This window comes from Odontesthes bonariensis, chromosome 17, assembly GCF_027942865.1.
Source record: "Odontesthes bonariensis isolate fOdoBon6 chromosome 17, fOdoBon6.hap1, whole genome shotgun sequence".
Taxonomy (NCBI): domain Eukaryota; kingdom Metazoa; phylum Chordata; class Actinopteri; order Atheriniformes; family Atherinopsidae; genus Odontesthes; species Odontesthes bonariensis.
The window spans coordinates 22,876,606-22,896,773 of record NC_134522.1 but is presented as its reverse complement, the minus strand read 5'-3'; the positions used below and the strand labels follow the sequence as shown (position 1 = coordinate 22,896,773).

Here is a 20,168-nt window from a genome sequence, read left to right as displayed (position 1 = left end):
GGGGGGGGGGGTCAAAAGTCTCACGACGCAGTCCGCTCACGTGGCAACTCTTTCATTCTTTGGCTGGCAGTGACATATTGGCTTAGTCGGAGGTCGAGCTGCCGTTGGCTGCATGAGGCTGAATCACAATCGGTGCATTCCCACCTGCAGGGGGGGTGGGGGGTGTCAAGAAAACAGGGAGCGGATTATTCAATCTTCACAATCACATCTACACACGATTATTCTGCATGAAAGGGACAAGATTTTTAGCGCTGGAAGCTCATACAGGCAACAATTATTGGCCAGAGGCACAGTCATTAAATGATGGGTTCCAGTGCTACAACAACTGAGCACGATGTCAGCAGCAGGAAACAAATTACCGGTAAGATGATCAATGTCAAGGGACAGGACGAAATCCCCTGTTGGAGTCACCAATTTTAATATTTTGTCAGAGGATCTTGTATTTTATTCATTCGGAGTTGTAGGCGAGCAAAGCACACAAAGCCGATTTCTAGGAAGGTTGACAAATGTTTGTTTCCACTATAATTCAAAGCATCACTGAGGCTGAGACTGACACCGAGCTCGGTTGAGAGTCTACCCAAATCTTTTGAAGTGCACCTGTAACACCCCTATGATCCCCACTACCTGTGATTTTCCTGACCCCCACTCCTATGTTAGCACCTGAATTGGCAAGAAACACTGCTTTGAGCCATGCATCAGCCATGCAAGTCAAACAGCTCAGAGCAGCAGTGATCAGCAGGTACGCGTCACCTGAAGAGGAAACACTTACCTGAAGTTTCAGTGGAGCTCGGCTGTATGACGATTACATGGTCCGCTGCTGTAAAACAGAAATAAACACTGAGAAAAACTGCTGCTTGCTAACAGTAATCACTTGAAGTGCTTTTGTCATGGCTTGAGCCGCACAAAGACTTCAGGATAAAATTACACGTATACATCTGCAATCCAACTGCTACAAACAGTGCAGTTTCTACAACATTTTGCTATCATAAGGGGGACTTTTTCTTTCCACAGGAAGTGACAAGTCAAACTGCATCCATTTGCCACCGTTTGGTGTCCCATCTCAAACTGACCAGACTGGACTTGTATGCATGACTATCTGGAGTTTTCAGCAAAACACGCAGCCGAGACATTTGTTGGTCATAATACTGATCTCATATCTCAAGGGGGTGAGAGAAGCTACACGTCTGAACTCTGAGAAAATTCAAAAACAGTTCTCAGCCAACGACTCTGCTTCTGTCTGGAGAGGACTCAGGCATCTTTGGGTCCGTTTATACTAATCTGTTTCTATATCGTTTCTATCGCGGATGCACTGTCCATTTACATTAAAATACTGGAATACGACTTCATAGGTGGAAGGATTCAAAGACGCCGGAGCCCACGTAAGCATTCGCATACGATGCTGATTTTAGCAGTTGTAAACGGTGAGAAACGGGGATCCGCAGTGCTGAGCTCTATACTGCGGACGTACTCCTCCCTGATTCGCTAGGCTGGTATCGTTGGTCATGTGACTTGAGTGCTGGGAAACTATAAACAAACAGGCGTGCTTCACTTCAGTTACACACTTCCTTTCTATTCGTGTCATCGAGAAGAATATGGAAATCATGGACAACCACGATCAGCATGGGAGCCTGCTCCATGTCCCACTGCTGGTAGTACGCTGTGCACAACCATAGGTGGCAAGGAGGCGCCAGATTCAACAAGCTTTTATGATGAGAACCCAGCCACTGCAGCAACGCAAGCCGTACGGAGCGCCGCTTTTGGGTTAGACCGGGAAGAAGCAGCGCATGGTGGGACAATTTCATGGACCAAGTTGTTGTCGCCGAAGAATAAATAATAAAGAATTGATAATAAAGCAAGGGCGATCATGTGATGTGATGGCTGATTAGTCATGTGACTAGCGAATCAGCCGATCCCCGTTTGTGTGTAAATGTAAATAGTTTGCAAGACGCCGACACGAAGAAATGGTGAAATTAATTAATGTAAACAGAGCCTTACTAACTACAAGCCGAAAACCCCCCACTCCCTGGACAATCTTGATCTTGCCAACAGCCTGAACGAGTTTTACCATCCCCCGTGACACCATACCCCAACCCCAGCCCACTAGCCCCTCCCCCCCACCACAGTAACGACTCTCTCCATCCTGGAGAGAGACGTCAACAAGCTCTTTAAGAGGCAGAACACCCGCAAAGCAGCCGGGCCAGCTACGGCTACACGGAAACGAAACAAGGTTTTTTTTTTTTTTTTTAAAACGGGTACGAAAATTATTGCGACCACACAGGAAAGCTAGAAACGATGAAAACGCTGAAAACGATGCAGTACACACGCCACACCTCTATGTGCGCTGTAAGCCACCCCCACCGGTTACACCAGAACAATAGAAGAAGCAATGCGTGTACGCCCCTACTTCTACCAGCGCGAAGCTCACGTTGTTCCTTCAACAACGCCGCTGTAGTTAGCAGTGTCTGCAGCAGTGCTGCTATCAATGTTGTGGGGTCCATGATGATCGCTGTCTGTCCTTGTTGTGTTGTCGTCTTCTTCCGGATTTTGAATGGAAGCCGCTTTTTGTTCTGGTCACTGACGTATGTGTATACTTCACTGGCGTTGGCCATGTGGCTGTGACGCAGATGTAAACAAATCCGTTTTGGCTGTAACAATGGAAACGAAACAACGCCGTTCTCAGATCTTCCCACTCTGGAACCAGTTCTCCAAAACTATCGTTTTGGGGTAGTGGGAACGCCGGCTCCGTACTGGCCGCGACAGCCAAACGATAAGCAAAAGTATCGGTTACAGTGAAAAACGTTTCCGTGTAGCCGTAGCCTCTGTCGCTCCCTCCACCCTGAAGCGCTGCGCTGATCAGCTGGCCCTGGTGTTCACAGGCATCTTCAACACCTCACTGGAGACATGCCACGTACCAGCCTGCCTCAAGATCTCCACCATCATCCCAGTCCCCAAAAACCCAAGGATCACAGGACTAAATGACTACAGACCCGTCGCCCTGACCTCTGTGGTGATGAAGTCATTTGAGCGCCTTGTGCTTTCACACCTGAAAGCCATCACGGACCCTCTCCTGGACCCCCTGCAGTTCGCCTACAGAGCCAACAGGTCTGTAGACGACGCAGTCAACATGGCCCTCCACTTCATCCTCCAGCACCTGGACTCCTCAGGAACCTACGCCAGGATCCCGTTTGTGGATTTCAGCTCTGCTTTCAACACAATCATCCCGGCTCTGCTACAGGACAAGCTCTCCCAGCTGAACGTGCCTGACTCCACCTGCAGGTGGATCACAGACTTCCTGTCTGACAGGAGGCAGCACGTGAGGCTGGGAAAACAGGTCTCAGACTCCCGGACCATCAGCACCGGTTCCCCTCAAGGCTGTGTTCTTCCCCCTCTGCTCTTCTCCCTGTACACAAACATCTGCTCCTCCAGTCACCAGTCTGTCAAACTCCTGAAGTTCGCGGATGACACCGCCCTCATTGGACTCATCTCTGGTGGGGATGAGTCCGCCTACAAGCGGGAGATTGACCATCTGGTGACCTGGTGTGGACTGAACAATCTGGAGCTCAACGCTGTGAGATGGTGGTGGACTACAGGAAGAGCCCAGCCCCACTCACCCCCATCACCCTGACAGACTCCCCAGTCCACACTGTGGAGTCCTTCCTGGGCAGCATCATTTCCCAGGACCTCAAGTGGGAGCTGAACATCAGCTCCCTGACCAAGAAAGCCCAACAGAGGATGACTTCCTGCGGCAGTTGAAGAAACTCAACCTGCCAAAGACGATGATGGTGCACTTCTACACCTCCATCATCGAGTCCATCCTCACCTCATCCATCACCATCTGGTACGCTGCTGCCACCGCCAAGGACAAGGGCAGGCTGCAGCGTGTCATCCACTCTGCGGAGAAGGTGATCGGCTGCAATCTGCCATCTCTCCAGGACCTGTACGCCTCCAGGATGCTGAGGCGTGCGGGCAAGATTGTGGCCGACCCTTCCCAGCCCGGACACAAACTTTTTGAAGCACTCCCCTCTGGGAGGAGGCTGCGGTCCATCAGGACCAAAACCTCCCGCCATAAGAACAGCTTCTTCCCCTCTGCAGTTGGCCTCACCAACAAGGCCCGCTGTACCCCCCCACTGACATGACCCCTTATCCCCACTGACACTTTATATATTAACGTTATATTAACGTTCTGTCTCGCTGTCATTACAGAGTGCCTTACATTAACGCACTCTTCTTACAAATACTTTGCACATATATTTTTTTTACATTTATTACTTTATTCTATTACTATTATATTTTTGTTTTGTTCTTATGGCACCAAACAGACCAGGCCAAATTCCTCGTGATGTACAAATTACTTGGCAATAAAACCTTTTCTGATTCTGATTCTGATACACTGTCCCAAAAAAAAGATAATAAAAAGCCACCACCTGGATTTAACTGAGGAAATAGGTAAGAGCCCCCCATTGGATAATTTACTGCATGGATGATTATGTGGTCTGATGAGTCCAGATTTACCCTGTTCCAGAGTGATGGGCGCATCAGGGTGAGAAGAGAGGCAGATGAAGTGATGCACCCATTGTGCCGACCGTACAAGCCTGTGGGGGCAATGCTATAATCTGGGGTTGCTGCAGTTGGTCAGGTCCAGCTTCAGCAACGTTATGTGCCCAAAGAATAAGGCATATTCCAAGATGACAATGCCAGGATTCATCGGGCTCAAATTGTAAAAGAGTTGTTCAGAGAACACAAGACATCATTTTCACACATGGATTGGCCACCACAGAGTCCTGACCTTAAAGGGGAACTCCGGGGCATTTGAAGCGTGTTTCCATTGCTAGAGGTTGTCAAATACTGATAGTAGGACACAGAGAGGTGCAAATCTGCGCTCCCTGTGTGGAGATCGCTCTGTTCGCACACCCTGTCATGCGAGGCTAATACGTGGTGGCTAAGGGGCAAGCGCTAACCCTTCCATGTAAAACAACAACTTGCACACTGCAGAAACGTCACACCACTTTATAAACCATCCGACAATCTAGAGAATATAATTGTTTTGTATATGGGATTATTCTCCATCGACTCTTTTGGGCTTTCACATGCGCGAGCCTACAACTACCCGGTGAGTTACATGCTGTTTATAAAGTTGTTTTGTAACGTCCCCATGCCAGTAATGTGAGAACCATGCATATGGTTTTGATGGTAAGGCTTGTGACTTTATTGTCGGATGGTTTATAAAGTGGTGTGACGTTTCTGCAGTGTGCAAGTTGTTGTTTTACGTGGAAGGGTTAGCACTTGCCCCTTAGCCACCACGTATTAGCCTCGCATGACAGGGTGAGCGAACAGCGCGATCTCCACACAGGGAGCGCAGATTTGCACCTCTCTGTGTCCTACTATCAGTATTTGACAACCTCTAGCAATGGAAACGCGCTTCAAATGCCCCGGAGTTCCCCTTTAACCCGATTGAGTCTTTGGGATGTGCTGGAGAAGACTTTGCGCGGCAGTCCGACTCTCCCATCATCACTACGAGGGTCTTGACGAAAAATTAATGCAACTCGGGACGGAAATAAACTAAAACAAAGTGACATCGCAGAAGCTTGTCCAAACGATGTCACAGCGAATGCATGCAGTAATCAGAGCTAAAAGCGGTCCAACGAAATACGTATTAGAGTGTGTGACCGGCAGTGTGCTTTTCAGCAAAGCTTCAGAGTCGGCAACATGTCACAGATGTTACAAACACGGCCTACTTTCCACGATGATGAATCTGACAAATGCTTTTATTTCAGTGAATGCATGTGACTGGTGTCAAGTTATAGACAGGCAGCTCTGGCCTTTGCTTTTCAAATCATGTGAACCATGCAGTATACACAACTCAAGAGTATTTATGGCCACTACCGAAGGCAAAGTTTATGTAAAATGATTATGCAGGCAGTAACTGCACCTTAACAGAAAGCTCAGCGCTGTGGACACACAATTCATCTGCCCCGATGCCGACTGTACACTGGGATGTTTTGGTTTTTGAATCAAAGATTCAGACATATGAAAACACACTCGAAAAAACCTCTTTGAATTAGACGCAACCATAAAAATGCAACCTGGGAAATGTCATTGTTGTGTGCGCAGCAGGAATACAGGCCTTCCCTTGAGAGTCAAAACTGAAGCAAACACAAAACAACAAAGTGCAAAGTTACCTGCTTCCTGTTCTCTGATCTCTGCCTCCAGGTCCTCGGGATCCATGTATACAAAATTCTCCTCGTCCTCCCGCGTCTTGCACTTCCCGCAGCAGAAACAGCAGCAGCAGAAACAGCAGCAGCAGGTGCAAATGGTGCAGCACAAAAAGAGGGTCTGAGGGAGAGATGGGTGTCAGTTCAGTTCTCTTAAGACTCTTTGGCTGACGCGGATCAAAAGAACTCGCGTGTACACGTCCTCCAGACATTTACAGCCGAACAACGCGCCTCTCACCTTGAACCAGCACTTGGACATGAGGAAATAATATTTGACACTTTCATCGCCGAACTGCTCGGCCACGTAGAGGCCCATGGATCCATACTCGTCGTAGATTTTCCGCTTGTTCTCGTCACTGAGGATGGAGTTGGCATTGTTGATCTCCTTGAATTTTTCAGCAGCTTCGGGCTTATCTGGGTTCTTATCAGGGTGATGCCTTAATGCCAATTTCCTGCAGGGGGTGGTGGAAAGGGTTAGAATTCAGCCAACTTTCTAAAGCTTTAGGTATAATCCAGTCACTTTTATCAAGCGAGTGTAAAATTCTTGAATTTGACCATCATGGGGCTGCTGTACTTCGTCAGGACTGCCTGCCACGTGATTAGATAATTAGATAAACCCTCCGCTCCCCACACCTCCCTGACATAAGACAATAAAAGTTATTGCCAGCAGATGAACGCTGTCACTTTATCAGCTGCGTTATCAGCGGCATTTCTTTTAACCCTTCAACTGTGACAAGAGCACAAGGACGTAAAAAACAGCTCAACCGCTTCTCTTTGCAGCTCACATTTTCTCCTAAACGTTTGCTCAAGGGTGAGGTGAACAACACGGATCACCTTCTTAAAAAGGCAGCGTGCCACTGCATCGACTGCACTGATGAAACTAAAGCGCAGTTCTACAGCGTTTTCTGTCTCCTGCAAAGCGCTCGTTGCTTACTGATGCAATGTGAATAAATCTGCCTCGTCTTCATGACAACGGTACTTCTCAAAGGCAGAAGCTTCCCCTAACAGAACTATGTGCTCCTCCACACCATGAAAACTGCTCGTGAACAGTGCGAGGCACAGGTATAAGCATTAAAGGCATTCCTTAATCCAGATGTAATCGCAAATCCTCCAGGATCAGCCCCATGCCGCTTGTTTAGGCAGCACTTATCTGACATAAGGAGGGGGAGATGGAAAATGGTGTTCAAACAGGTGGCGTTCAGACCAAAGATCTTAAACTTTCCTTTCTTGTCTTGGCAGTGTAGCTGGGGCTGTTGAGAGGAAATACTAACATATGGGGACTCAAAGGCTTCTTCATAGATGCGCTGGCACTTTCTGCAACTGTCCTGTAAAGTTTTAGTTAGCCCCACTTCTCCTTTTCCAGTTTTAAAGAGCCGGCCTTACCTGCAAGTTCAGCGGGAGGAATGAACCTACCTGTACGCCCTTTTGATGTCGTCGGGGGAAGCTCCTTTCTCCAGGCCCAGCACCTTGTATAAGCTGTCACCTGCTTTTGACATCTTCCTCTGAGGTCTGTTGGGATCCTCCATGTTTCACGGTGTGGCGGCTGCGCTAATGAACACAACAACAAACCATGTACTGACAAACGCGGAAAAGAACTTTTAAGGGCTTAAAACGTTGGTGAGGAAGTAAACTGAGGACAGTAAGCTCGGTGTCACGAATGCTGGAAGTCCAGAGAGCCCTCAACATTTTGTAGCCTAGCTAAGGTTTAAGCACCTGCACGTAAAATACGTGGTTTTGACTTGAATTTTTTACTCGTTTTTACTGCACGTTACGTTAAGAGACACCAAGGTAAACTATCGTTAAATTTCAAACTGGCGAAAATAAGTGTCTCGTGCGAAGTGAAGAACACGTAAAAGCTCACATACCGGACAAGTAAGTGCTGTTATTTCTCGTCGAATCATAGAGTCCGAGAGTATCCCCGCTCACCGACTTCAAGAAGTTTATTCCATGAGCTACTTGAAACTGACAGAGAACTACTTCGCAGAGTTTAATCTCCTCTTGCCCGGGAGGGCAGTGAAGCCGGAAGTTCGACTCCGAAATGAATCATGGGGGCAAAATGCTCCAGTGTAATGCCGAGAACTGTTCCTCTGGAACGCGCACATCTAAATAAACAGAGCCTACCGGCATCAAATCATTGCAATGATTTATGAGGGATTTTACTTACAATGCTACGTCAAAACAGACCAGTTATGATGTAGGATACACAATTAGCTTCTCAATTGTCAGTATGTCAACACAGTGAGGGATGCATTTCTCGGCAGTGCAGATTTCTGGAGTTGCCGAGATGTGCATTGTGAGTTTCATGTAATTTATATACAGCCTTTAAAGAAAACCAGGGGATGCCAAATGCGTTCTCTAACAAATCTAATGCTGTGGATGGCCTACCCATGACATTACAGCGAGTATACGTAAACTTAATTTTACAGGTATATTGGAGATAATCTACAGCGTAGTGGTTTTTCACGAAGTGTGTTAAATGCTGTGCCAGAAAAGCAAAGCATACCGAGCACAGAAAAAAAAGGACTAGAAAAGTCCAGATTAAGAGTATACAGGACGTTTCTCTCATTGAAACAATTCTAAATGTTTGTAAACTACGGATTCCAGATAACTTATAGGCACGAATGAAAACTACAAACAATGAGGCGTCGATTCTAACCCGTTATACGCATCATAAAACCTTTCAGTGAGAGACAAAAACAGGTAGGCTCGGTTTACTTAGCTGTGCGCGTTCCCGCGATGGGCCGCAGTTCTCGGCATAACTCACGAGACTACTAGTACGTCAGTATGGCTCCCTATAAATGTTCTGTCTTTACTTTGATCCACTTCTAAGAGTTCAACATGTATTATATGCTATGCTCTTGCTGTCAAAAATGTAAAGGGCTCCTCCTGCAGAACTGACAGATGCTTACATTAAACATTTTTGGGACCATTTTATTAGTGGATGGTGCATATCTAACAGAAAAACATATGGTTCTGTAAAAATACATAAATCAGATATACATTTTGAATGGATTACATTTCTTTTGGTACTAAAGCAGGTGTCAATCATTGAGTTTCCTCATTCCGTCGGAATCACATTCATGACAATCTTCCCCATGTTTCTGTTGGCCTCCATGTGTCGGTGAGCATCTGCAATGTCCTCCAACCTGAAAGTGCTGTCAATCACAGGCCTCAAGGAGGAAGGCTGGTCCGAGAAATACGGCAACGCTCTGTGCGAAAAAGCCGTCACCAGGTCCGATTTGTACTGTGGCGGGAAAAATGCAAAGAAAGAATCAGGCACAGACATCCTCATACGGGAGATGTGTCAAAAAGGAACTCAGACAGGCTCACAGTGGAGGATCAGACAATGAGAATAAAGAGGAAGTTGAAATTGTTACGTTTTCTCTTGACACGAACCAGCATGATCACATGCAAAAGGTGAAGAAACGCAGATGGCGAAACATTTTCTGACCTGAAGACTACGAGAGCGGAGGAGGCTGCTGAGCAAGTGGCCTCGCTTGGAGAGCAGCTTTCCCAGCAGATCTCCTTCGACTGTCCTGCCTCCCATGGTGCCGTACAGCACCCATCTGCCGTCGACCGCTAAGGAGCTCACGTTTTGCTCCCAGTTACACCCGCCGATGCAGTCGAGGATGACGTTTGCTCCTTTGCCTGTAAAGTTCCAATTGTTTATTTTTTATACAACTGAACAGACCATTTTTCACCCGCTGTAAACATTTTGAAAATGCCAAAGTAGCGAAAGCCCAGGTGGAATAAATGGTTGCTTCATCCTGGAAAGCTTTTACAGCTAATCAATTTTTAAAAAAGTAGGATCTCCCTGTTACTCCTCTCTGCAATAAGGCCTCAGTGTTTCCCTCATGAAAACATCATTCTTCTTCCAGAAAAGTGCTCTTAAGCAAAAGGAGTTCATTTTTGGCTTTTTTCAAGCTTTCTGAAGGTTTTTGTAGCTTTTTCTTTGGACACTGGCTGCTTTTCTCTCATTTTCAGTCAGGCCCTGGTACCCAACCATTTTCAGAGGCATGTGCTTTTTGTTTGTTCAGCCACTTAACTCTGACCTCTGAATATTTCAAGCATGAAAAGGCAACCAACTCAAGAGATGAATCTGTGACGCGTCTACACATAATAGAAAACTTAAGAACCAATTTTAAACGGCATCTTTGTGGCTTTGTCACTAGCAGCTTGTTGAAAAGACAGTGGCAACAGGTCTTACGGAGGGATGAATCCTCCCCAGAGCCCGGACCTCAACATTATTGAAGCAGTGTGGGATCACCTTGTTAGAGAACGGTATAAAAGGTAGCCAACAACCAAAGAAGAGCTTTGGAATGCCCTTCAGGAAGCCTGGCCCTCATCAGAATTGCACAAACTCTGTTTTTTTTAAGCTAATAGACTGTGTGTCCATTTAAATTTACACGTTTTAATAAACAGATGCACCTATTTTTCCATTTTCCTGGTGATATATGAAGAAACCCGGCATTGCTCATGGCTTTTTGTTTCAAGCATTTTTTCACTACAAGCAGTGATTGTGAATGCTGCCTTATAAAGAAAAAAAAAGTTGTTAAAAAACTCGACAGACTAGTTGAGAGACTATATCTTCTGTCTGCAGCTGCACTTTCACCTCCTGTGAAGTCACGAACTCCCTCCGCAAAGCTCTCCTCCTTGTAGTTGAATCCCGCTGCTGCGCCCAGTTTCTCAGCCGCCCTTAATTTTTCGGGGCTCCCTGCAGTAACTATGGGCACAGCACCAAACAGACGAACCAGCTGAACAGCAGCTGTTCCGACTCCGCTTGCTCCGGCATGAACCAGCACTACCTCCCCCTCCTTCACCTCAGCTGCGGAAGAAGGACGACAGTGAGCAAAGAGTTTAATTCTGGCCTCTCGTTCATTCCACATATTCACTTTTTCTGTTTTTCTATATTAGTTTTAGCTGAAAAAAAAGAGACACTTAGCGTCTGTACCTATGAAAACCAGCAGCTGAAAAGCAGTGAGCCAGGACTCTGGGATCGCAGCAGCCTGACAGAGGGTGAGGTTAAGGGGAACGGGCATTAGAAGCTCCTCAGGCACAGAAACATATTCTGCATATCCTCCTCCACCGAGCAAGGCCATGACCCTGTCATCTGGTTTCCATTCCCGCTTCAATCCTGGGCCCAGAGTATCCACAGTACCAGCTACCTCCAGGCCTAAGATGTCACTTTCACCTGCGGGAGGAGGATACAGGCCTCGTCTCTGCGGAAAAACACAGGACAAACATTATCAGATTATCAGTTTAAGTGAGCCGAGATGCATTTCACAATCGGGAGGCCTGTTCTATTTCATTATCTGAGTGAAACCTTCAGAAGTTGATCAGGCCTTTCGTCACATTTACAGCAGATTTTACGGTACCTGTAATAAGTCCGCCCTGTTGAGAGCAGCTGCGTGAACTTTAATCAGAATTTCTCCGTCTTTAGGTTGAGGTCTGGGGACAGCTCGCAGCAGCAGATTCTCTGGTCCTCCAGGTACGTCAACGCACACCGCCTGCATCATCTTCACAAAGCTGGAGCTAAACCTGCAGTGGACCTAAAAAAGAAGGGACTCTTGAAGTTAGCCATAAATCAGTTCTCCCCTGTAGGTGGGGTGAAAAAAGCAACAACCCAAACAGCAGGAAGTCAACACGGGGCAACTTTATGAGGACTTTTTATTTCCTGTCTTACTGTCTTGTAGGTGTTTCTTAGTAATAAACTTCCAAAGCGCAGGATCTGATGCATTTGATAGTCTCAGTGGTGGCTACTGGAATATAAATAACAAAGAGAGACGAAGTTATCACTCAAACTAAAAGCCATCATTGTTATGGTTAACACAGCATAAGTGAAAAATGTCTCGAAATTTATTTGAGTGGATTTTGTATCAGTGTAGATGTGTTGTGAGGGATTAAACTGTAAATATGTTGACGGTTTCATTTCGCACATGAACCACAGTTTTTATCAAGAACGCAAAAACCGCCATTTTTGGAGGAAACCTGTTCCAAAAATGATCCATTGAATTCTATTCAAAATTAAGAAAATAATTGTAATGAGGAAACAATTAGTGACTGTTTTGGTTATTCGCAGTAAAAAGATATGTGGTTGTAAAAGGTTTCAAACATGAGAGCACCTACAATAAGAAATACATGACCTTACAAGTGCAGCATTTAGAAAAATACAGTCCGCATTCACAGTGATACTTTTTGGACCCTCTGGCTTCCTGTACAATGGCACGGTAAATAGACCACAGACCACTATGAATAATAACAAAACTATTTTGCAGAAGAAAGATAAAAGAGAGGAACGAGAGAGTAGAGCAAAAACAAAAGCGATAACAGGAAAATGTGGTCTTTTTAAATGAGTCAAGCATTTAAATGAGAGCACGTGAAGTTCCATGATTACATTAACGACCCGTTACGCGAGCGCATGCGCTGTAAAACTGATTAACACAACTTCTTGTTCAACTTTGTCTGTCAAAGCTTATAACCGATTCATTAAGGTATGATACTGATATGAGTTGACGAGAAACTCGGCACTTAGTAGATAAGTGATCAATGATTTCAGCTAATCGCTTAGTAGCTTACACATTGTTACAGGTATTACATTCAAGCATTACAGAAAGTTAAACTTACCAGCCTACGATGTCAACAGCTAATCAACTCTGAGGTGAGTGAGATTTTTTGGGGAAGTTTTGTTGCGCCATTATCTCAACTCCACTTACTTTTTTTTCCTTCTGTTTTGACTCTCTTGGGGAAATCGACCTCAGAGGGGCAGGCTTTCTGACCTGTCACAATAAATGTTAAAGGAATAGTTCACACAATCTCTATCAAAATAGATACAGTTTCTTTTATCTATCTAATCGTTCATCCAGCTACTCAATTATGCCAGCAGGCGGCTGAAATTGACTGTGCTCAAATGTAATCTTTAAATGGTTAGCCTACTGAGTGCAAAGAAGGAACTTATTTAGAGACATGGTGGAATTTGGGGCAACTATCTTTTGGCCACACTTGGTCAAGAAGAACCGAAGAAAATTGAACCCCCAAAAAACCTGTAAAACCGCTGGTTTGCGCCGTCGAATCAAGTTCTGAACCAGTGCAGTGGCGTCGTTCGGACTGAGGGTGGCAGCATTAATCACTGAGTCTGCTTAACTGACAAATTCAGAAGAGCGCCACACCATAGAAGAAGAACACCTCTCATCACATAAACAAACGCTTTCGACAAATCATAACTAGTTTCTTTTTATACGTTGCTCAACCAGGATAATTGGACTAAAACGAAGAAACTGATATAATATTTACACAGTATTGAATGATACTATTTATATTTTTGAATATAAAGACCAGTATAACAACATGAACAGCAAATAGAGGACACTAACACGCTACTGGTGTTAAATCTGGTTTGGCTAACTCAGAAGAGACAAGACGTTTGTGTTTTTGTGTTTCAAATCAGCGTTTGGGAACCTGAAATAGCAATGTCATCAGTTCAGCATCTGAGAGATTTTATCAGCGAAAGACTAAGGGCTGCCGCCGAAGAAATATTCACAAAGTTAGAAAAAACGATCGTCCAGCACGAGCTAGAGATCGAACATCAGCGCAGGCTCCTGGATATCAACTGGACACCCGAAATAAAATTACACACAACAGACTGTGGAGGGCCCAGTAAACTAACACATGAATTTGATTCAGGTAGGATCCTTGTAAGAGCTTTGTGATAGATTTATTTTACAGCAGGAGCTATTTTCAGACAGGCATAACGTGAATGCATATCTTCTGAAAACCAGAAAGGTTTAATATGAAACACCAGGGACAGAAGATTTATATACTGAAAATGAGAGTATGTATACTATGTACCCAAGTGCAAACGGACCTCACAAACTTGCACACCATGGACATATAGATCCCTGTAGGATTTTATGAAGGTGACACAAATTGAAGGCAACAGTAGCACAAAGATCACAAATCCCCCAAACTGTACCAATTAAAACTGTTGTAATTGTGCATCGAAGTTAATTTGAATAATAACATAGATATACAACCCCAATTCCCCAAAAGTTTGGATGCTGCATGACTTGTAATTAGAAACAGAATGCAATGATATACACATCTCGTGAACCTTTTTTTTTTTCTTCTTCAAAGTAGAACAGAATACATATTTTACCATTTCATGAAAAATATTAACACATCTTGAATTTTATAGCAGCAACGTGTCTGGAAAAGATTAGAATGGGAGCAACAAAATGCTGGTATTTGTCAAATGCGTACATGACCATGTTGTTACTAATTAGGTTAATTGACCCCTGGTCAGTTACAAGATTGGCCATAAAAAGAGCACCTTAGAGAAGCAGAGTCCCTCAGGGGTAAAAAAAAAAAAACAACAACAGTCGACCAATTGTGGAGCAATTTCAGAAAATTGTTCCTCATCACAAAATTGCTAAGCCTTTGAATATTCCATCATCTACAGTAAATAGTATTAGAAGAAGATTCAGAGAATCTGGAGTGGTCTCTGTGCACAAGGGACACAGCCAAAAATCAGTATTGGATGCTTGTGATCTTCAGGCCCTTAGGCAGGACTACATTCAAATCAGACATGACTCTGTCATAGAAATCACTACAAAAGGTTGCACATTTTCTTAAAATTCCATTGGGATATTTAAAAAATGCACTGTATACATCTTACATCACATAAGCAATATTTTCTATCTCTCCAGACCTCCCACAGCAACATGTCTTCAAAGAAGAGGAAGAGGTTCTTCATCAGCAATGTAACCTTGAGATCAACTCATGTCTCGGCCATGAAGAACCAGATCCTTCACAGTTTAAAGAGCAGCAAGTGGAACTTGGCACCAGTGAGGAAGGAGAGCAGCTCAGTCTGAAACAGGAATCTCATATCTTTATGGGGACTCCTCCTTATGAGGAAAGTAACCACAGTGAACCGGGACCAAACATTGACCAGCTTCCTTCTCATAACTCACCTATATCTGAGAGCCAAGACCAGGAACTAAGCCAACGCACTGACCCAGGATCAACAAGAAATGTAGAACTGAAGCCAAAGAATAAATGTAGTAGAAATAAAAGTTACAGTAATGTAGAAAACTGTCCTATGTCAGGAAGTCACTTTAACACTAACACTGGTAAGAAGTCCTTAGTTTGTCACATTTGTGGAAAAACTTTTAAGTGTAAATCCAATATGAGGAAACATTACAAAGTACACACAGGTGAGAGGCCATATTCTTGTAAAATATGTGGAAAAGGTGTTAGAGATAGGAATAAATTGTTGATCCATATGAGGACCCACACAGGTGAAAAGCCGTATTCTTGCAAAACATGTGGCAAAAGTTTCACTCAAAACGGTGGTTTAACTGTTCACATGAGAACTCACACAGACGAAAGGCCGTATTCTTGTGAACTATGTGGGAAAGGTTTCAGGGATAATAGTAAATTGTTGGTGCACATGAGAACTCACACAGGCGAAAGACCCTATTCTTGCAAAACATGCGGAAAAAGTTTCACGCAAAACAGTCACTTGACTGTTCACATTAAAATTCACAAACGTGTGAGGCCGTACACATGCCAAACATGTGGTTTGTTTTTCAGTAACAGCTGTGATATGTTGCACCATGTAAAAACTCATTCAGGTGAGAAGTTGTATTGATGAAATATTCAAAGGAAAAAATATGTTAAAAGTCAAACATTATAAAACCTAAAACTTTTTGTTCTCACTACCAAGTGGAGTCTTTTAATTTCTTAGTTTTTTTTGTTTTTGTGACGCAAACAAATTGCAGTAGATGTATGACACTGTATACTAAAGAAAGCATGACAAATAAACTTTCTTTTTTCAAAGTTTGATTTAAAAAAAAGCCTCTTACAACTTTTTATTCAAGCAATGCTCCCAAACTGATGAATTTAATCATTTTTGTATCTGTGAGCATCATCAGCTTAGGTGGTTGTAATGCATACAACCATCAGCAGTAATGTTGAAATATAATGCGATACAGTTTGTTAATTTGCTCAGTTCAGCTATTCTGTACTGAAAAAACTAATGAACAAGTAACAAGATATCAAGTAACTAAGCACATGTACTCCAAATATGAATGTCCACAAATTGCCAAAATCTCAATCTCTTCCTGTATTAAGGTTAGCTGTATAACATCCACTTTTTGTGCCTGAAACTTACAATTACAACAAAAAGCCACAAATAAATTAAGATTTGGAAGATTGTGATCCTTGAATATGGGATTAAACCAGGTAAATATTTAGCTTGATTAACAAACAAAACAAATATGTGAAGCCATTTATGGTGGCAACACCCATTGTGTCTTTTAATAGAATGACAGTGAAGCTAACTGGAAGGCCAGTTTGTAATCATGTAGATTCAGGCTCTAAATGCATACATATAGCACTCTACTAGTCTTGTACCTTTTTTTTGTAACCTTCAGACTGATGGACAACTGCTCCAGCTACCGAACCCTCCTGTTACTAAGCTAGAAATTATTGATAACGGGATGTGCACCGCTGTGGGGTATTATTATACTATCATGTAACTATGCTCAGACAAAGAAAATAATGGATTTTTCCGTATGGTGAAAGAGTGAGAGCCTCACTTAAGCAATCCTTCACGTCAGCCTTTATAAATGATCAATAATAGGGAATAAGAAATGGGGAAGCTAACAATATTGGTAATTAAGTTGATATTGAGTAACTGCAGACTTACTGCACTTCTATCATACTATGCAAATCCACTTTAGCCCTGAGCTTTGGACATGTTGCTGTCCAACAGTTATGACAAATGTGCTTTGGGACCTGCTGTGTTTAAGTTTCTTCATAACAACCCGATTTCATTTATTTTATAACCATTTTTAAAATCTGTCAATGTAGAAGCGTATTGGAGAGAGTTATGGTTTCATCATCTGATTATTTCAAAATGCAATTGTAAACTCGCTTCGAAACAATCCCAAAGGTTGTTTGGGACCTACAAGGCTGGGATGAAGCCAGCTGACAACCATCAACTATGTACTACTTGTGGTCTTCAGCTGCTAAATGGGTTATGCATGTGTATGCATGTTAGGTTAACTGGTGTCTCTAAAAAAATTGTCCTTAGGAGTGAGTGTGAGCGTGTGTGTGGTTGTTTGTCTCGTTTGTCTCTGTGTGGCCCTGTGATGGACTGGCGATCTGTCTGGTGTACCCCGCCTCTCGGCCGATGACCGCGACCCGACCGACGGATTCAGCGGGTAATAAAAAATGGATATAACGTGCACATTAAAAACAATTTAAGTCTAACCCCAATATTTCTAAGAGAACATGTATTTAGAAGTCAATAACTTAATTAACACATTGTGAACTTCTTACATTAAAACTTAGCGAACTTTGCTTAAAAAAAAATGTAAATAGTCTCTTTTACAATGGTCAAGACTCAACGCTTGGATATTCCATCACGATCAACATCTAAAGTAGTCTTAGTTTTTCAGTTAGAATAGTTTCGGCCCATTTGGTCCCCAGAGAGCCTCAGTTTGTTTACTCTGGATAGATGAAGCAAAGCGTTTTGACCCGGAAGTGCTTGTGACGTCAAATGACGCCTCATGCTGCATTTGTAGGCAACTGGAAGCTCAGACCTGAAGGCATTCAAATGGGAGAGGGAAAAATCAGAGACGTAAACGATTCCAACACTTGCATTTCAAACGCCGGGGACACACTTTTTAAATTGTAGAACGCACAGTGTGACTCTGGTTTGTACATGTAGTCTATTTAGTTGGGTTAAATTGATTAGACCCGGCCCTTTTTTCAGGATAAGAAAAATATTTTTTTCTGTTTGGTTCAGATTTAAATCCAAAAGATTAGATAATCTATAGTCATTTGTATTCAATTACTGAATATCAATGTAATAGTACTTAACACCAGAAAATATACACACAAGACCTCAAAGTGTGATGACTGGATTCACATCCCCTGTCTGGGTCTGAAACCACAGTTTAATAAGGTCCAGCAGTAAAGTTGAAAATGTTCCTCATCTGAAGTCACCATGGGTTTGATTTCATTCATCTATGTGCTAAACACCATCACTTTCTGAAACTAAGGCTCCAGCGGAAGTACAAACACTAACCACTGACACTTTACAGGCAGCTGAAAAAACTCATAACAACAAAAGCCTTTTTTTGTTAGCACTTACATGAATTATTCATTGCAGGGCATGTCAAGACTTGACGGTAACTGTGAAAGTACATGAGGGCAGTATGGTTTAGAACTACCAAACAATACCGCTTTGCTGTAGCTACATAGAATCTGTCAGGGTTCGCATACTATCATTTGCCCTTTAATTTGGGTGTAGAGAAAAATATGTGCAATAAAATGTAAAAGGGCTAGTGTGATGTTCATGTTTTCTTATAGCTGATGTTCCTGTGGACTGTGCCAAAAACATTGTGCAGCACAATGCATCAGTACTCTTAAGTTCCAGCCAAATGCAGTCGATCTGAAGTTCACTCCATCTGCGTTTGATCTGCATTGCTTGATTGGGCTTTGCACAAAAACGAACCAAAACAAAGAAAAATACAAAGTATTATATTAATATTGTGCTTCCCATTTGGTCCTGTTGTTGTCTTTAAACTTGCCTACAATACTTTTTATTTCTGAATGATTTACAGAACATAAACTGATGTCAATGTTCCAATTAAGAACAGAATGCTTATTTTTCATTTATTTTTGAGTGAGTTGGCTTTAAGTGAGTTGTATGGCTTAGTTTTTGCTGGCATTTTTGCTGATTATAGGACTGTTTAGGTGAGTTTGTCTGCTGAATCTGTTAGTGTGTCTTGTCCTGCCTCCACCTCTGACACCCTCTATACTTTCATTACCCCCTACCCGAACCAGGGTTTGCATCCCCACCCCGCTGTTACTCGTGTGCAGTTGGTGAAGAGGCTGAGGTAGCTGGTGGCAGCTGGTGGCTGTGGGAGGAAAAATAAAAAAAAAAATAATAATAATAATAAGATGGTGGTTGTGGTGTGAGGAGCAGTGTTGGCTGGCATTAGGGGAGTGACTCTGGGACGCCAGTGATCATTGTCTAGCCTCCTGGAGGTGTCGCGGGCCCAACAAGACGAAACACTGATGAAAGGAGGTTCCCACCTGATGACCCCAATGATATGTTGGTCAACACTGCTCACTGATCTATATAGGGAGTATAGGGAATTACTCAGTGAGTCTGGTCCTTTTTTATTTATTTATTTTTCTTTAGCACAAGTTTCTTGTGTTTACCTTGAATCAGTGGAAAATTAACATTTCTACAACACTATAAGAAAATATTGAAAATCTGGACAATATAACCATGCAAGGTAGTAGTAATGGTAGTCTAGTAGTAGGGTTTCCAATGATTTAAATGTGTGCTCCTGTGAAATATAAATGAATAAATAAAAAGGTGTGTGAGGCAGAAGCAGCATAACAGCTGAGGAAAGACTGAAGTACGAAGCACATGGTTAGTCATTATTTACTTGTATAATGCAAAGCAAGTCCTGTGACTGTGAAATTTAATCTTTGAGGAATGTATCGGTGCACAATTACTGCCCATTTGCACTGACAATCCTTTTCACTTTACACGTTTTACAATGGAATATTGTATTACACACACCAAGGCAACCGTAGCTGTAAACACTCTCGACTGCTCTGTGGAAACTACACACAAGTCGGGTAAGAAATCCAAATCTAAAGAGAAGAGGAGACTGAGTTATTAGACATAAACCTAAACTTCTTTTCCATTTCTAGTCCTTGTGGACAATGGAACAATACTATAGAGGACCTGTCCTGCTGGGAGAGCTGAGAGTGCTTCGAGTACTGAACCAAAAGGAGGACAGAGATCTCCAGCGCAGACTAAACATGTTGGATAAACAGTACAGCTACACCCGCAAAATGCTTCGACAGAGAAGAGACTGGCTGATGGCTGAAGAAAGACGAGTGATGGTGGTCAAATCCTGCGAACCAAAA

The 20,168-nt window shown here is 43.3% G+C and overlaps 2 protein-coding genes and 1 long non-coding RNA gene across 8 annotated transcripts; 1 reads left to right on the top strand and 2 right to left on the bottom strand.

Annotated features, from left to right (window-relative positions):
- dnajc5gb (DnaJ (Hsp40) homolog, subfamily C, member 5 gamma b) lies at positions 1 to 8,938 on the bottom strand. Of its 2 annotated transcripts, none has more exons than XM_075448940.1 (6): positions 8,078 to 8,938; positions 7,626 to 7,755; positions 6,451 to 6,664; positions 6,180 to 6,333; positions 770 to 817; positions 1 to 144 (listed from the first exon to the last, which is right to left on the bottom strand). In XM_075448940.1, exons 2-6 carry the CDS (start codon positions 7,736 to 7,738, stop codon positions 83 to 85), a joined length of 591 nt encoding a protein of 196 aa, XP_075305055.1. In that variant the 5' UTR covers positions 7,739 to 7,755; positions 8,078 to 8,938; the 3' UTR covers positions 1 to 82. The 2 variants fall into 2 exon arrangements, with proteins under 2 accessions (XP_075305055.1, XP_075305054.1); XM_075448939.1 differs by having other exon boundaries at positions 7,626 to 7,760; positions 8,078 to 8,936.
- Positions 8,939 to 9,139: 201 nt separating this feature from the next.
- Positions 9,140 to 13,053, bottom strand: tp53i3 (tumor protein p53 inducible protein 3). Of its 4 annotated transcripts, none has more exons than XM_075448935.1 (7): positions 12,837 to 13,053; positions 11,896 to 11,971; positions 11,588 to 11,761; positions 11,164 to 11,431; positions 10,825 to 11,037; positions 9,664 to 9,860; positions 9,140 to 9,456 (listed from the first exon to the last, which is right to left on the bottom strand). In XM_075448935.1, exons 2-7 carry the CDS (start codon positions 11,947 to 11,949, stop codon positions 9,271 to 9,273), a joined length of 1,092 nt encoding a protein of 363 aa, XP_075305050.1. In that variant the 5' UTR covers positions 11,950 to 11,971; positions 12,837 to 13,053; the 3' UTR covers positions 9,140 to 9,270. The 4 variants fall into 4 exon arrangements, with proteins under 4 accessions (XP_075305050.1, XP_075305051.1, XP_075305053.1 ...); XM_075448936.1 differs by having other exon boundaries at positions 12,926 to 13,053; XM_075448938.1 differs by lacking the exon at positions 11,896 to 11,971 and having other exon boundaries at positions 12,926 to 13,053.
- Positions 12,548 to 15,500, top strand: LOC142366916 (uncharacterized). Of its 2 annotated transcripts, none has more exons than XR_012766908.1 (2): positions 12,548 to 12,870; positions 14,915 to 15,500. It is a non-coding gene; the product is annotated as an uncharacterized LOC142366916 (long non-coding RNA). The 2 variants fall into 2 exon arrangements; XR_012766907.1 differs by lacking the exon at positions 12,548 to 12,870 and adding an exon at positions 13,381 to 13,892.
- Positions 15,501 to 20,168: the final 4,668 nt, after the last annotated feature.